Source organism: Hemicordylus capensis, chromosome 8, assembly GCF_027244095.1.
Source record: "Hemicordylus capensis ecotype Gifberg chromosome 8, rHemCap1.1.pri, whole genome shotgun sequence".
NCBI classification, from domain to species: domain Eukaryota; kingdom Metazoa; phylum Chordata; class Lepidosauria; order Squamata; family Cordylidae; genus Hemicordylus; species Hemicordylus capensis.
The window spans coordinates 17,739,415-17,757,337 of record NC_069664.1 but is presented as its reverse complement, the minus strand read 5'-3'; the positions used below and the strand labels follow the sequence as shown (position 1 = coordinate 17,757,337).

The 17,923-nt window shown below is 45.0% G+C and overlaps 1 protein-coding gene across 27 annotated transcripts in view; it reads right to left on the bottom strand.

Moving 5' to 3' along the window:
• CAMK2B (calcium/calmodulin dependent protein kinase II beta) overlaps positions 1 to 17,923 on the bottom strand; it is a 214,985-nt gene that overhangs the window by 51,505 nt on the left and 145,557 nt on the right. For 20 of the 27 annotated variants that reach the window (XM_053269266.1, XM_053269269.1, XM_053269265.1 and 17 more), the window contains exons 7-13: positions 9,938 to 10,040; positions 9,750 to 9,833; positions 8,615 to 8,709; positions 6,158 to 6,280; positions 5,433 to 5,516; positions 2,737 to 2,779; positions 150 to 224 (exon numbers count right to left, since the gene is read on the bottom strand). In XM_053269266.1, coding sequence (XP_053125241.1) covers positions 150 to 224; positions 2,737 to 2,779; positions 5,433 to 5,516; positions 6,158 to 6,280; positions 8,615 to 8,709; positions 9,750 to 9,833; positions 9,938 to 10,040 — 607 coding nt within the window. The remainder of the gene's footprint in view (positions 1 to 149; positions 225 to 2,736; positions 2,780 to 5,432; positions 5,517 to 6,157; positions 6,281 to 8,614; positions 8,710 to 9,749; positions 9,834 to 9,937; positions 10,041 to 17,923) is intronic. The other 7 variants (XM_053269273.1, XM_053269271.1, XM_053269274.1 and 4 more) reach the window with 1 other exon arrangement.

The following is a 17,923-nucleotide window of genomic DNA, read 5'->3' as shown; positions in this document are numbered from 1 at the left end:
TGGCCACATTTGCTATTGATTGCAAAAGGGGTAGCCCTGCATTCGTAAACATGGTGTGATGAGGTGCTCACAATGAATGACACTTCATGCACTCAGGTTTCAACGTGAGAAAGGGGAAGTGAGGAGGGTCCCCTTCAGGACACATCTACCTTGCTCCACCAACCCAACGGTGGCACCGGAGGCTGCTGCAGACATTGTGGCGGGCGCGGTGGTCTGTCTGCCCACTGTTAGCACCAGGTTGGGAAATAAAGAAATAAAGGACAGCAAATTGGGAAAGGGATGGGGAAAGAGTTAGAGAAGAACAGAGTGAGAAAGAGAGAGAAAGACAAAGGGAAAGCGAGAAGGGGGAAGTAAGGAGACAAAGGAAGCAGAAAAAGATTAGAGTTAAAGTTGAGATGAAGAGACGTGACTATTGGTAGCAAATGCGCATTCATTTTTACACAGTCCATGGTCAATCCACCTGATTAGGAGTTCTTCCTAAACACCGTTCTTCTCAGTCTGTTCAGAAAACCCCCACCTGGTGCAAGACCAGGTTGGGGAACAACAATGTATCCTAACCACAGGATTAATTGTTCTGTCATCAGTAGGGGACACTCTTAATGTTGTTGAGCCTTAAAACCTTGAGGTGAAGAAGGGAAAGGTGGTCCTATCACAACATTGCGTTAGGTCATCAAACGTAGCAGGAATGGCAAGGTGTGTGGAACATTAAAGGAGGACTCATACTGCTGGGATGGAGATTGCAACAGAGTTCTAAATCATCCTGTGCTAGAAGAGATATATGAGCCATGTATTACTTCTGCAGTTTGCTTCCAGAGCAGCTTTTCAAAGATAAAGTAGCCTTTTCCCATCTCCATTATGACTCTGGGGTTGTTGACTGAAGAATTACTTGGCCTCAGCAATGGAAACTTAAGTGCCAGATCTGGAGGCCACGCAAGTTCACTCTAATTCTACAACTGCAGAAGTCTTTGTGAAATTTGGCAGTTGCCACAGAATTACTATGGGGGCAAAAATCCACAGAATTACTATGTGGGGGAAAGTTCACAGGAGCCATCACCTCTAGAACCGTCACCTGCTTCCCAGCTACGAGGATCAGACAGGCATCAGAAATTAGACTCCAGTGGCCTCCCCAGCTAAATTTCAGGCGATTCAGTCCCTCTCCATAGTTAGCAACTGGCTGGGAGTTGAACGAAAAGCCTCTGAATTATATTGACAATGATCCTCCTTCTTCCAGAGCCTTTGGACCACCTTCCCATTTCTTCCTCAGCATCTTCAAGATGCCATTGTTTCTCTGTAATTTTGTCCATCAACACCCAATTTCCACCCAGACATTCCAAATTCCACAAAAAGGTAGCCTAATTTCTGTGCCTCGAACCAGACACACAAAGTTTTCACAATCCATTTAGTGTAATATATTTTTACATAGTATTAGCAGATATTCTTTTTCCTGCTTGCAGAATTTTGGGTTTCTTAGTTGTGGAATATGGATTCTGTCACTGTTTGCTGCAGAATTCATGGGGCCTTGGTTAAGCCCATGAACAATGATGGGTAAGGAAGCCCTGTAGGAGAGTGAGGAGGGGAAAATAGTGTGAGTTGGTGGATTCTTCCTTGAGGAATCTACTCAGCCATCTTACACCCTCTATTTTCTTTTAAAATGAAGATGCTTTTGTTCATTTTGCAAGACAGGAACAGCAGCTCATGTCCCCTGGGACCAGGAGTTTGCTCTTCTAGAAGTAACATGCCTCTCTGATTGATGATAGTCATGCACCAAAAAACAGGATGTTTCAAGTGGGAAAAAGGCACACAGTACATCTGTATTCCAAGGCAAAACCAACAGAAGAGTTATAGGTCAACTTGTGCTCTCATGATGTCCATTCTAATATTACAGTTCCAAGATTTTAGAAAAATAAGAAAGATTACTTAAATGAAAATGAAGAACAACTGTCAGAGAGGGGGACACTATTTCAGACTTCAGGAGATGGGGCAAAGAGATTTTGAGCGGTAGGGTGAGATTTACAGCAAAGCCCAAAGGCTGCCTCTTGGGTATAATCAAGATTAAATGGCAAACAAGCAGTGTTTAAAGATCATTTGTTGCGGCTCCTTCTTATATCTAATGATAATCAGAGATATAAGTGCTTCTAGTGAATAGGCAAGGCAGGGGGGCTGCCCCCTTTTTCCAAAATGGTACTGGTGATGGTCATGGGGCAGGGGAAACCCTTGGCAAGCCTGCATTATCGATCTGCTTCAGCAATTGTATTCTTAAGGTTCCTGCGGAGGAGGGAAGGGAAGGGCAAGAAGGGGGAGACGAGGCCAAAGGTCAACAGGAAGCTAGTCGGAGTTCTTGGAAAAAAGCCTGTAAGGGGGCATCCCATCCAGGACACACCCACTTTCCCTCTTATTGGTTTATTGCATGGAGACTGACTCGACAGCCAGTCAGCAAATTAAATTAGTTTGAGTTCTATTCTTGTCCCAAGATATAACTTTCCACATCACAATAGTGCCACATCAGAAAGTACCAGGATAAAAAGAGAAGAAGAATGGATCTCACATCATCCAAGACTGAGGTTAATTAACAAAATCTATACGAATGCAGCCTGGTCAGTGATTTCATTTGTGAGATCCAGCTTTAGCATTGAGAAGATGGTGGTTGTGTGTTTGTTTTCATTAAGGAGGAAATGGAAACCACTGAGGTGTGAATTTCTTTTCTTTTCTGTCCATCAAACAAAGCAAAGCTCTCACCTGAGAAGTTTCTTGTTGCCAACATAGTGGTAAGAATTGCACCCTAAAAAGAGAAAACAAAGAGGGGTTTTTTTAAGATGGAAAATTTTTTCACAGGGTTATTTTTAAGACACACACACAGACACATGTTTTAATGCTGAGGAAGACACTTGAGAAACAGGGGGAGAGAATAGAATGTTCCTGTGTAAACCTGGGATGAGCATCAGCAGATGCGCAAGAGTCACTGGCTGACACACAGAGTGAGGGTGCAGCAGGAGTGCAACAAGAGAGCAGCTAACAGAACTTCCCAACTTCCCTGCACCTATGCAGGGGGGAAGCCATAATTTTTCACACCCTCATCTCCCCCAGGAAGCCCTCTGTGCCACCCGAAAATATGTCCCTGAAGTCTGCACGGTTTGTGTATGTTCCTGGAAGCTGGTGGCACCCTCAGGTGCCGTCTTATGCATGAACCTGCCCATAATGATTTGCCCAAAGTAACACAGTGAGTTGCATGGCAAGTGGACGTTCAAACTAATGACTCCCCGGCAATCCACGTCCAGCACTCTAACCATTATACTCTAACCGCCGAGAGAACAATTTGTTATGGGGCAGCTAACAAATAAAGATGATGATGATGATGATGACTACTACTGCTGCTGCTGCTGCGATGACAACAACACCCTGACTCTCCCTGGTTAACCTGCCTCTGAAACATCTGGCCAAGTATCCTATTCCTGATAATGACCAGTATCAGATATGACAGGCAAAAATGGTAGGGATGCTAAAAGGGCTTGCTGCAGGCTGCTCTCTTATCAGGGCATTAAGGACTGGGGAAACTGGGAACAGCCAAACACAAAATGTGTCAAACACAAGATCTGTAACTGCAAAAGTGAATTGTTGGAGATGGGTAGAAATGATTAGCTTTTTAACCTTAAAAACCTCCCATAAAATCATCATCATCATTTTTTTAAAGACCCTACAGGACAATTGCAGAGTGATTCCATTCTCCTCACTTAATTCCAACTTGTTCCAGACTTTGAAGGTTACAGACACCTTGCCAAATAAATCAATTCAGCAAGCACGAGGCCCAGAGATACCGAAGACAAATGCTTGTGCCCTAGAGCTGTCAATTGTAATATTATATTACTTTAACTTTTTCTAATACAGGGCTGCAGGAAATAGGTTAAACAGTTCGCAATAGTCAGACATGAAGTTATTAGATGTACATAATTACAAGAAATAGGTTACTTTGATAGAAGAACCAGATCTCAAAAACTCTGTGTTTAACCTCCAACCCTCCTCCACCCCCCGGGTAATAATAATGCTCACTTCATATATCATGAAAAAAGGGAGGAGACACTATGCTTCACGCATGTCTGACTTGCAACAAGGTCAGTGAAGAGCTTGAATTCTGTTGCAAGGGAGCAATGATAAGAGAGGAGGCATTTTTCTTGCCATTATGAAGGGGGAAGTTTGTCCTCCTCTTCCCAGGGTAGACAACTCTTGGATCCAGTGAGAAAGCCTGGCACATCTCTGCTGTCATGCTGGTTTGGGGACATTTGGGATTTGAGATTTTCCCGCCAAACTGGAGGTTCCTCCTCTTTAATAGGCCTTAACATACATGTCTGAAAGTTGAGTCCAGTTTGACATAGTTATCCATTGTGGAAAAGGGTTTAGGCCTGAACCTGGATGGCCCTGATCCTTCAATGAGAACAGGAAGAGACTGTCCCCACTCAGTAACAAGAAGGAGGAATGTCCCCCATTCAGAGCACCCAGAGTGGAGTGTGAGTGTAAGCCATTCTTGAGCTAAGATGGAGACCTGCATTTTGTCACAAAAATGAAGATGCCTTTCACTGTTTTCTGTTTGAGAGGGTGGCGAGACACCAAGGAGGAGACATCAGAGGCAGGAGAATGGGAGGATTTTGAGAAGAGCCGTCTGAGGTGACAGAGGTGTCATTGCAGACATCATAAAGTTAACATGTTACAGAAACCGGAGGAGACAGTACTGAAGATGGTAGCTAAGCAAGGGTGGAGGGAAAGATTTAATCACATGTTGATTTACTCACAACTTATCAATGGAAATCTAGAAGCAGCTTCAGTGAAGGAGCAAACCAGACTGAAGGGAACTGTGGGGACCTGAAGTAAAGGCTGTAGTCACAGACCACATGTTCAAGAAGGCTGGGGAAATTAAGGTAAATGGAGGGTGGGGGTGGGGAGAGACAATGGAGAAATGGATAGGTGCTGAATAAGGTGGTAGGGCTGGATGAGAGAAGAGCATAAAACAGTTCAGAATGGGAGACAGAGAAGAAGGGAAGGGGTATGGATGATCGTCTAGGAAAAGGACTAGGGAAGGACTGATTGAATTCATACCAGGTAGTATCTTTGGATTCATACCAGGTAGTATTTTTGAATTCATCCCAGGTAGTATCTTTGTTTTAAGGAAGGTGGTAAGGATTTTAGTAGTGAAAGAAAAAGGAAAGGAAGATTAGGAGTGAATCTGTGATAGAAAAGGGGTAACAAGCACTATGAGCAAGAGAGGGAAGAGAAACTGAATTGCTTGCCATGGAAGAGACCAGATCTATAGGTGGGGACACCGATAGTCTATGTGACTATAGAGTCACAAGAACTCTTGAGTTACAGGTCTTATGAAGGGATTCAGCACCAGAAACCCTGAAACATTCCACACACTACTTATATTTTTCCACAGGCCCACTTACCTTGAGCTTCCTTCTGGCGTTGAACTTTTTCAGGCACTCTACAGTCTCCTGTCTGTGCATCATGGAGGCCACTGTTGAACGTTGCTGCAAAAAAGAAAGAAAGAAGCGAGGGGGAGATAATGTGAGCAAAGCTTTGCTTCTGCTTTGGCACACACTCTCCTAGGTCTAGTTCTGCATGGAATTAGCATTAGTCTTTGTATTACTGCAGAACTGTGATGCACACTGGATCTTCTAGTCAAGGGCAATCCAGTCCGGAAGGCTGTTGCAGCTATCGGAAATGTGGATGCTGTGCCATTTCCAGCTGTCAAAGCAGAGGTTCTCAAACCTGGGCCCTCAGATTTTATGAGACTACAACTTCCATGCTCCTCAGCCAAAACGGTCGAGGGCTGGGAGGAATCCAAAAACATCTGGGGACCCAGGTTTGAGAAACCCCCATTTTAAAATATATTCAAAACCCAGCAGACCAAAATCTGAGCTGACATGCAGTTGTATGAATGAAGTCAATGTGAAACTTCTGCCCAGAACAGTCATCACCTGTGAAGTTTCCTAGAAGGGATGACTCCATAGAAGCATTCCCGATTATGCAACTTTTTGAAGGTTTTTGTTCTCTTGCTAGTACCTGTCATATACTGCATAAAAAGTATAGTAGCAATGGGGTTCTCCAAGGAAAATAAAATGAGCTGGTGAATGTCAGGGGCCAAGATTGGTACAGCAGAAATACTTACACAGACCCATGGATGTTTGAGAGCTTCGTGAGCTGTGATTCTCTTTGCAGGGTTGATGGTTAGCATCTGGTTTATGAGGTTTTTTGCTTCAGGGGTGACTGTATCCCACTCAGGAGAAGGAAACTGACAACAAGAAGGCAGTATAGGAAGGTTATGTTGGAAAACACAGCGGCATTTAAGGATGAGAGTGCCCACACCCAAGAGACCAGAATTTCCTGCAAAATCCTGCAGCAGCCAAATGCAACAGGGCAGTTCCAGGGCCTGCCCAGAATGATTCCCCTGTCCTGCCAGCACAGCTCTTATAATTGCCATCTGACCAAAATATATCCCTAATTGGGTCCTTGTGTGCTCCTAGACAAGTGAAATCTACCAACTACAGCAATATCTTCTCTTATAAGTGATGGCTGCCTTTTTAGCCCTTTGGGAATCTATCATGGTTTCATTTTGTTCACTACTTTCAGCATTTCTTGGAAAGACAGAACAAACAAGATGTCAAACAAATAAACTGCATAACTGGAAAATGCACCAATGTTGAAAAACACAAGGATTTCTGGTTTAGATGTCAAAAAGGAGTCCTGTGCCCATGGATCATGCCGCCTTCTCCATAAATTCAACCAACACTCTTCAGTCCTTAGCACAACTTTTCCCTGGAAAGGAAAAACCCAGCCAGCCCTAACTACTGCTATGTATGCTACCTCTATCTCTGTTTGTAGTAAAGGCCAAAATAGACATGATGTAGAAAATATATAATGTTCTCTTTAGGTTTTGGGGTGTTTTTTTTTAAACTTTCTTGCAGCTGTGGGGAAGGGCTCCAATTCTGATTGGAGCAATGGTGGAAGGGGAAAGGGGCTTAGCCTTTTCCCCTTGTGCCACCTTTTCAAATCTAAGTCTCAACTCTTTAAGTTGCTTTACACCTCGCAAGGGACAAGACGTAAGTTCTATGTACCTTTTCTTCCTTGGGGAGAAAAGCAGCTGGAGGATATTGTTTTTGCTTAGGAAAACAGCCAGAGAGGAAAGTTAAGCACACCCCCTTCATAGGAACATAGGAAACTGCCTCATATCAAGCAGAGGTACTCTAACGCCCGGACCTTAGGGCCCTGACCTGTGGCTTCCAAATTTCCAGGGGGCCTTTTACAGCCACCCCATGCCTGCCCACCGTGGTGAACCTACGTGGGTTTTTAAAAATAAAAAAAAGTCAAAGCCACTGTGAGGCCAAGGAGTGGCTGCGGGGGGTGGGGTGGGGGTGGGTGTTTGCCCCCAGTGGTGGTGGGGGGAGCGACCGCTGGGCACATCCTTTTGGCCCAGCGGCTGTAATGAACTGCACTGCGCACCTGCACAATTCAGAGGAAGATTGTCGCAAGCCTGTGATGTCACAGATTTACAACAATCTTCCTCTGAACTGTGCAGGTGCGCTTTGCAGTTCACTACAGCTGCCTGGCAGAGAGGACATGCCCAGCGGTTGCTCCCCTTGCTGCCGCAGGGGCGGGACGGAAGGTGAAGGACTGCTCAGCTCCCCACCACCACCACCACCAGCCACCTCTCGGCCACACGACAGCTTTGATATTAAAAAAAACCACGCAGGTTCACCACAGGAGGCCCCCAAAAGTAGGTTTTGGGGGGCTCATAGTGGCCTCACAGAAGGGCTGGTGTGGGCACCAAAATCACCTAGGTGCACCACTGATACCAAGTCAGACCTCAGCCCATCTAGTTCAGTACTGTCTACACTGACTAGCGGCAGTTTCTTCAAGATTTCAGACAGGAGTCTCTCTCAGACCTCCCTGGAGATACTGGAGATCAAGCCTGGGACCTTCTGCACACAAAGCAGGAATGAGTCATTCCTACTTTGGACGGACTTATTCTTCACACGCATAGTAACACAGAAACGTTTACAAGCATTTGAACCTTCTCCCCCCTCCCATCACCTTGCAAGATCCCCCCACCCCGGTGAAGGGTATTATGGGTATTATTCTGCCCCTCCCTCATAGCTTTGTGGGGTTTGGTAGGTTAGAGTCTTGAGCCGATTCCTACTCAGCCCTTGTTAACGTGCCACTGTCCTGCCAGGCTGATAAGATTGATCAGAATTTTACCGAATGAAAACTGACCTATACAAACATAGTGCAGAGGCTGTGGGGACAAGCTGAAGGTCTGTGGAAGGAGTGAACTAAGTGCAACTCCTTACCCCGAGTGCTTAAAAGAAATTGTGGGATCTTTCCATTTGGTTTCATTCCAATGAGCTTGCACTGCAGACACACAGACGGAAACGAAAAATACAAGCTAAAATGGATTCCATTAGAGAAACAGCCATGGCACCACAGGGTATACGAATCCTGGCATGTATCTCTGTCTTTGCTTCCCCTCAAACCAATACCTGTAAGCAGGACTTGCTTTTTTAAGCTATGTGAGAAGTGGCTCATGTAACGAAGACCAGAAAAAGCATTGAAAAGCACCATTACTCACATCATAGGCTCCAGCCTTGATCTGTTGGTACAGCTTGTGCTGATCCTCATCCCAAAATGGAGGATACCCAACCAGTAAGATGTAAAGAATAACACCTAGGTGATGAAATGGGACAGCAGCAGTTTAGAACCAGGTAAGCCTAGCTCCTGTGTTTCACCCTCTACCAAAAGCTTTAAAAGCATATTAGATAAATCTGTGGAGGACAAGTCTATCAATGCCTATGAGTCTTTATGACAATATGTTGCCTCGGGGTTCAGAGGCAGGATACCTCTGAACACCAATTGCAGGGGACCAACAGCAAGGGAGATGGCATGCCTTCATCTCTTGCTTGTGGGCTTCCCAGAGATATCTGGTAGGCCACTGTGGGAAACAGGATGCTGGACTAGATACAGTAGGTATTGGGCCTGATCTGGCAAGGCGTGTCTTACTGCTTAAGTGAAGAGTAAGTGGGAATACTCAGCAACCCCAGATTCAAATCAAGTCACTTGAAATGCTTGAGTCAGTAATTTAGAACACTATTCAACTAGTGGGTTAGGCCCCATAGGAACATAGGAAGCTGCCTTCTACTGAGTCAGACCCTTGGTCCATCTAGCTCAGTATTGACTACACAGACTGGCAGCAGCTTCTCCAAGTTTGCAGGCAGGAGTCTCCCTCAGCCCGATCTTGGAGATGCTGCCAGGGAGGGAACTTGGAACCTTCTTGCGCTTCCCAGAGAGGTCCCATATCTTACAGTGCTTACACATGTAGTTTCCCATTCATATGCTACCAGGGCGGACCTTGCTTAGTAAAGAGGACAATTCATGCTTGCTACCACAAGACCAGCTCTCCTTAAACTGAATCGCACCAGTGGCACCATCACCAAACACATATGTGGTAAATAATTAAGAAGCTGGTTGTAGAATGCTTGCTTGGGCTGAAAGGTGGGTCCTGGTTTGAAATGGTTGAGGATTACTCGTCTAGAACGATTTGCTCTACAAGGTGCATTCGCTCTTTGTTTACGACATGCTGGTTTCTGTATTGGTGGCTGGATGGCCCTCTACCATTGGGTAGCGGGGTGATTAGAAGGCCTCTTCCATTTCTGTGATTCTACTGGTTTATGGCACAGCATCCTAGAGTCAAGAGAGCTCAGTCTTACCGCATGCCCAGATATCCACAGGTTTGCCATAGGCTTCTTTGCGTAGGACTTCAGGTGAGAGATAGCCAGGAGTGCCCGCAAAGCCTGGGGAGGAAGCAAAATTTGCCAATGTCTGTGATTGCACAACTACTGGGTCAGCAAAGCAAACTTTGAAATGGGGAGAGGAAGAGATTCCACTCGGCACTCACCGAACCAGGCCTGTTGGTCTCCTTGCACCTCAATCGCCAAGCCAAAATCTGCCAACTTCACTGCCGCTCCTTTGCATTTGCTGGCCAGAAGCAGGTTCTCCGGCTGTCATGGTGACCCAATTTAACACAGGGTGCCATTTTAATAGAGTCATGTATAATTTGGTTTGGTTTAAAGTAAAAAGGAAGGGGTGGGGGAGAGAAACAGAAAAACAACAACAACAAACAGTTTGCAGAAGCCGGTTAGAGACTTCCAATCACCCCAAAGTAGTGTGAGACAGAGACACAAAAAAGGAGACAAGCTATTTTCTGGAGATAGCCCTTGACCCATGCCTAGGATATGTGGGAGAAGATTTTAGGGCAGGACATCCTCGTGTAAACTGCTGGAGGAGTACTAAACAGGTTGATTTCGTCACTGGCGCGGCCTCCTGGCCCGAAGGTTGTTTTTAATCGATCTCACCAAAAAACGCTGATCTGCTGTGACTCTCAGTGACCCAGGATTGTTCCCTCTACTTCTGGCTCCATTCTAGACCAGCACACAATTCTTAATTGCCCTCGTAAATGGCACTTTACAGAAATTAGGGGGAAGTACCCAGTAGAGGAAACAGGGCTATTTGCAAAGGGGAGCAAATAAGAAGTTTAGTCCCTTCCATCACTCGCACAGATTACTCCCAAGGCTAATCTAACAGTCTAGAAAACCAGAGCAGGCTTTTTGAAGGTTTAGAATTAGTTTGAGTAAGGCAGGGATGCTTTATCTCTGTTGTAAGCCTGAGCTGTACTTCTATAGTCACATGAAATGCCCTGTAGACAGATGACTGCACACAGAAGGAGAAGTCTAGACTGGAAAGAAGATGACCATACATCTTGTGTTTGTTCTCTTGGCTGGCGTGGCTTTGCTGTTCAATAGGACAGCAGTAACTTGTACCCTCCGTGGTCTAGGTTGGTTGATGCAATCTATGCATTATGACAAATTTATACCCCACTTTTCCATCCCGGTTACAGGATGCTCAAAGTGGCACCTTTGAACGGTCTGACCTTTGACCGACCAACATAGCAGTACGTTCGTTTAAAAAGGAAAAATAGGGATACCAAAAAAGCTGAAGATGACTCTGGAACATTAGGCACAGCCACAATTACCGACGATGCTTGCTGAATCAGATGTGCACCCAAGAACAATTCCCTTGGGAAAACTTAGCTGGATAGGTGTTAACAAGCTCCATCAGCATAGGGCAATCTGACTTCTTATCTTTGGGGTCGTTAAGGAATTCTCTATCAGGTAAGACTGGCTAGTGAACCTGAGTTGCTTTGAAAACGTACATTCCCCTGTTGTGTGTGGCTTTTCTCCCTTGAGTCATCTGCAGCCCTTTGCACTGCAGGCACCTGATTGCTGGGCACCTGCTTTCTGCATTGGGATTCTGCAGCTGGGGCTGATGTGTGGACGGTCCTGCCTTGTGGCAGGGAGTTGGCCTAGGTGCTCTTTCATCCTTCCAATTCTATCATTTTAGGGAATCAGGTCCAATGCAGCTAAGGAAGCATCATCTGGGGCTGTAACATTAAGGAGAGAGAAAGAGAGAGCATAACTGTGCTCCCATGACTTCCCAGTTTCCAGCTTGTATACTGACAACAACACAACAGACAACACTCTAACCACCAAACATGCACAAGAAAGGGCTCCCCTCCATTCCACCCTTTCCGGGACCTTTTGCTCCATCCGCTGAGGTTAGTAAGGTATGCTTTGTCCTACTTTCTCTGGTGTTTCCGTGGTCTAGATTTCCAGATATATCTGTTTGGAATCAGCAGAGACAAAGAAGTCTCTGGTTAAAAATATCCCCTAGGAAGCTCTGGCAATGTTACAATACAGGAAAGGAACGTGTGCCAACTATCGCAATGGACTAGAGACAAGTTGCGGCTGCTGATATGAAAACATGCATCTCTAGGCAAAGATATTGCCCAGCACACCACACAAACTTCTTCTTAAAGTCTTTAGGAAGAACACCACACTGGGGAACCCTGGGAGGATAACAACAACCTAGATTCCCTAACTCTACCAAATCATCAGCACACAAAGGTAGGTTTCAAAGGGGAAGCAAAGTAATAATTCATAAAGTGTAACTCCCATTGAACACAGTGGGACTTGCTTCTCAGAAAATATGCTTAGGATCACAGCGTATGACTGGCAGCTTGTTTCATACAACATCCATAATCTGAAGATTAAATATAGTCAGGAAATCCCTGGTTTCTGTCCCGATCCATTCTGACCAAATCATATCCTAAGCTGAAGAATTCTCACATTGAACTGAAATCTAGTGGTCAATGGAGTGTCAAAGAGGTCAAGACTCTGGGAGATTCATTTTTTACTTAAGTGTGTTTGGGGGGGCAGGGGTGAAATACAGCCTTCCTTTTTCTTCCAGAGAGAGAGAGAGAGAGAGAGAGATCTCAAATCTAACAACTCCACAATTAGGACTCCAGATATTGACAAGAAAGAAATAATGCATCCCAGGATGTGTAAGAGACAATCTCTGTCCAACAATTTATTTATAAATTTGTCCCACTAACAACACACAACTCTTCACATCAGAACCCAGCACCCACACAATAACATGATACAGAACAGGTCCTTATGTAAAGGTAGCCTCCAAAGTGAGGCCACTCACTCCAAACTCCATTCAAAACAAAACAGAGGTTATGAGCCTAAACGACCTCAGTCCACGCATGGCTACTTCCACACAGCCTCCATCCCTGTCAGACCTCTAAGACTGCCTAGAAATGACCTAAGCACAATTTCACAGGACCACCATTAAACTTTGAGATGTGGTTGACATTACAAGCCCTGCCCTCTACCATGACCAACACCCACTTCTACCATTCACCAGGCAAGATTAAAGATGAACCCTTTGGAGGCCAAATTTGTGAATGTGAAAATATTCTTAATTTCATCCATCCATGTAATTACTAATCCATCTCTCTACAAAAGGCTGAGAAATAAGTTAACATATTAATATAATATGTGTTCAAGCAACTAGTCTGCAATAACACATTTAACTGGGCAGTAAGTTCAACTGTAATCACGGAGACTTGCCTCCAGATCAATATACTGGCCCACTTGCTGAACAGCATTTTACAGGTGTATCCGATCAGCTCACACTGCTGCCAGTGTCTCAGGAAGCACCGATGATCTTGTGCAAGAGTGCAAGTACTGAAAATTGCACACCCACACTTTGAGAGTGCAATTTACTTTGGAAACAATACAAGTCATGCTCATATTATAAGTCAAGTGCCAGTGTGCCTTCTTGTGCAAGACTGTTGACCCTTCTTTAGACACCCGTAGCAGCACAGCTGATCGGAAATGTTTGTGAAACACTGCACAACATGTGAGCCACTTACATTTGGGGCAGTAACAAGAGACTCTTGCCAGCAAAGGAAAAACAACAACTAGACTGCCATCCAATTCTACTTGTTTGAAACTGGGATTTCAAGCTAAAGATGTAAGAATTCAGGTTAGTATATAATCCCATTGACTCCTACGTGTAGGTTTACATTGACCTAATTCTCTCCACAGTTTCTAAAGAGAATGTGGGTTTGTTTTTTAAAAACCTTTTGGCTTTTATATTTTCAGAGGGAGACCGTCCACCGTTTCTTCACCTCCACATGCCTTGCTGGAGCCTGACGCGTTTTTTCATTAAGCACAATCTAAGCTAGTTCAGTCTGCAAAACCATCCCTCCATTAAGCTATCTAGAACTTGCAGACTGGGCTTTTCCATCATGCCCACCAAATCCTCTCTTCTCCCCACCCCGCTTGGCTTTGTTTTTTGTTTAACATCTAGTCCGAAGGAGAATTCTAGTGCACTCAAACGTTTGCCCTCCATTTTGCGATGTTTTGGTCAGCAACATAGCACTGTTGCTGCTATGCCGTATTTTAAAATATTTGCAACTGGGTAACAGCTGTAACAGCTAGAGTTTCTGAGGTTGCTTTTCCTTATGTGCCTGTGTGGCAGCTGGCAGAGGCTGGGGTGAGAGGTGGGCAGAGGTGAAGTATACCTTTACTTCCCACAAAATGTTCCCACCACCCGGTATCCTGCACGGACAATCCCACTGCTCTCCTGGCTGATGTGCTTGCATGTTGCTGTGTTGACCCCTCAAATGGCCGCCACACAAGTGCACCAGACAGATGAACAGCAGGACGGGGTGGGTGGCTTGTTCTCCATGTGGGATTTTGGGTGGCACCAGGGAGAGCCCTGAGCATGTGCTGAAGGAACTTCTGTTCGGTCAGGCTTTTAGTTGGTTTTTTAATTTTAATTTTTATTATTTGTTTTAATTATTTTAATGCTTATAGACACTTTCATCAATTGTAAACCACCTTGAGACCTACTTATAGCAATAGCAATAGCACTTACATTTATATACCGCTCTATAGCCGGAGCTCTCTAAGCGGTTTACAATGATTTAGCATATTGCCCCCAACATTCTGGGTACTCATTTTACCGACCTCAGAAGGATGGAAGGCTGAGTCAACCTTGAGCCTGGTCAGGATCGAACTTGTAACCTTCTGGTTACAGGGCAGCAGTTTTACCACTGCACCGCCAGGGGCTCTATATAGGCGATATATAAATGTGCTAAATAAATAATGGGAGTTCAAGGTATACTCTGCTTTCTGCTCCACTCTCCGCTGCCCCAGCCTCAATCAGCTGCCACTCAATCTGTGCCACATAAATATCCACATGTACAGTCTATTCACCTGGACATAAAAAAGAAGCACCAAATCTAGACCAAAGGCATTCTGTAGATGCAAATAATCAGATCAGCCCACCTAAGCAACTATGCTAATCAAAGAGAACAAACCGTTTGTACCAAAAGACTATGCCAGTTACCAACATTATCATTACACCTTATTTCAGCCAGTGATTTTTCACACCATCTATGCTTGACTATGGATGGTTTAGCACCAGGTCCACATTACAACAAAATATAATGTACAAAAATTCTGATCCTTGGAGAACTAGAAGCTCTGCTCCAAATTCTATAACCCCATGTGCAAGAGCAGATTCAGAAACCCAACAGTACAGAACTTGCCCATGCCTGAGAATTCAACTATAACATCACAATGATTGTGTTTCAATAAAAGGAAGCGAAAAATCCTGTTGCTGAGACCCAAGATCTTCCGCACAGCTACTACAAGCACAGTCCAATATGCTTCTTGCTTAAACCAGTCCTAAGAGCATCTTTTCAAGGGTGGAAAATAGAGCAATGGGACTTACTGCTTAAGTAACATTGTCCAAGGATCTGGGGACATTTTTATACACGTCTTTTTGCAGCTCTTGCTTCCAGCAGATTTTAGGTAGCTTCATGAAAAACTTTATTAGGCAATTTTGAAAGCAAGGCCATCTCAAAGGAGGTATCTGTGCAAATGACCCAAATAAAGAATTTGAGGATTTGGACCTTTCCGGTAACTTAAAATGAGCCCACCTATGTATGGGCTCCATCTAGATACACAGAATTATGAGGCATTGCCTGTGTTGAGTGGAAGGTTAAATCAGTTGAGCATTTTGTTTTAATGTCTAAAAAGCATTAAACATTTGGTCAAATTCCTGTCCCTAAGCCCAAAAGGAAAGTACCAGCAATAACAGTGGAGGTGGAGTGAGGGGGAAGCCCAAAATCTTTGTAAGTGCTGACAGATACACCACAGATCTTTCCAGAAAGCAGCTTCTGAATACATCTTGCACACACAGACAGAGACTTGCTATCATCAGGTTCCCCTTTACCCCCCTGCCACACTGACAAATACAGGCATTACTGAACCATAACTGTCCTTCACATTCATTGAACAAGATCACTTTATAATACTCAGTGACTCTGGGCCTACTAAGAGAGTGTTATAAAAACAGGGAGCGAACGAACAGAGAACAAGAATCCAATACTGTAAGTCACAGAAAACAGATAATTTGTACACATTGAAACCGGACATAGTGCATGCAAACATCTGGAGAGAACTGGCATCTGGTTCATCTACAGGCACCCCTGGTCATGTAGGAGGCCTGCCCCATACACCCACCATGGGAGGGGGAAATGTCGGAGATGGTTGAGGGTGGGAAGAGGAGTGGCTAAAGGAAAGTGGAAAAGGCAGGGGATTGTTGGGGGGTCTGAATGAGATGTTTCTCGAAAGCACCGCAGCTCTGCTGGCCTAGACCCTACCACAATGTGTTTCTCTGGATGGTCACCTGACAGCTGTCCAGAAATCAGCTCAGATTAGCGAAACAACACTAAGGGGTGGGCCAAACTTCCAACATGCATCATGCAAAAGCAGAAGGGCTTTATTGCGGAGACTTGGTACCTGTCTGGGAGCAGTCCTAGAGCATACAGGAACCCATGAGCGGCATATACTTGGGATTACAGGTAGCCTGGGAGTAACAGAACTAGCTTCTACAGATAGGACCCCTGTCCTTGCCACTGAAAGGAATGGTAGTGCTAGACCCCAGCTACATTAGCAGCCTATTTTAAAGCCAAGTTAAGGGAAATATGCCCTTTGCATCTTTCTGCTTTAGGGCTCATCCAGAAGCCGCGTCCCTGCACTTTCTGTCTGGGTTTTCCCCCAGAGGAAGCAACAGGTAACTAACAAGGAATATAGAAAATATAAGTCCTGGGTTGTTCCAGAGTGAGCAAAAGAAGCCAGCTATGCAGCCTGCACAGCACAATTGCACTCTGTTAGCTGTCTGAAGCGGCAAGGGGTCAGGAACACAGAACCCTTCTGGTCATGTCCTTAAAATAATGTGCTTTCTCCATTTCCACATCTCCAAGTGCTCTACCTGGCTCCTTGCTTTAAATCCAGATGCAGTTTGTGCTTCTACCACAGTGTGGCACCAAAGTCCAGCTAAATCCCCTCCAGTTCTCCCATCCAAGCAAATGACCACCTCGGCAATGCTCAGTAAAAGTTTTACTCTGCAAGGCTGTGGGGAGTCCCCAGTCCGTTAATACAACTGTGCTGCAAGCTGCATAAAAATGGTATGCCTGCCTTGAACTGCACAATCACCTCCAGAGGAGGCTAGGAGATGGACAGCTTCTCTTTTGCTTAATGGCAGGTTTGACCAGGTACTCCAGGACAGTGTTTCTCAAACTTTTTGGAGTCAAGGACCGCTAAATTCTTCGTGCAGAGTTTCAAGGACCGCTACATTCTTCATGCGCAGTTTCCCGGACCAGCAGTTAGTTAAAGGGGTTTCAAGTCTGTCTATCTATCTATCTATCTATCTATCTATCTATCTATCTATCTATCTATCTATCAGACTTCTATACTGCCCCAAACATGCATCTCTGGGCAGTTTAGAATGAAAATAATATAAGCATTAAAATAATTAAATTTGGAATCTTTTGCAAGCATGGAATATTAGGGGTTCTTAACCTTGGGTCTCTCAGTTAAACTCCCATAACCCCCAACAACAATGGCATTTGGCCATTATGGCTGGGGATTATGGGAGTAGAAGTCCACCAATGTCTGGGTACCCAAGGTTGAGAACCCCTGAATCTAAAAGCCTGGGTGAACAAATTTGTCTCCAGTATGTCTTCAGTATGTGCGGGGTGGGGGTGGAGGTGCTTCTGATAACTCAGTGGAGAGGGTATGTTGGGCCATTAGAAAAATTCAAAAGCTACATGGGGCCAATGAAAACAACATACAAGCAAGCCCCACTGATGCAAGAGGGAAACAGCGTTCCCTCTCAAGGCGCCTTGACCACAACAGGCAGCTGGGTTTCAATCAACCAACCGTTGGCTGCAAACAATGAGCATGCAAGAACCAGCAGCCCTTCAAGTGGCGCCCACTGCCATACTTTTTCCTCCATGCCCCCGCACCGCATACAGTTTGAAGCTGTAAGGATAGGGAATAAGATAGCTGTAGGAAGATCTCAGCAGCACGTGGAGGCAAGGCACAAGAAGGGTCCCATGCCTCCGTGATACTCTTCCTCTTCCGTGCCATGTGCAAAATTGAGGAAGTGAGTGCCTTGA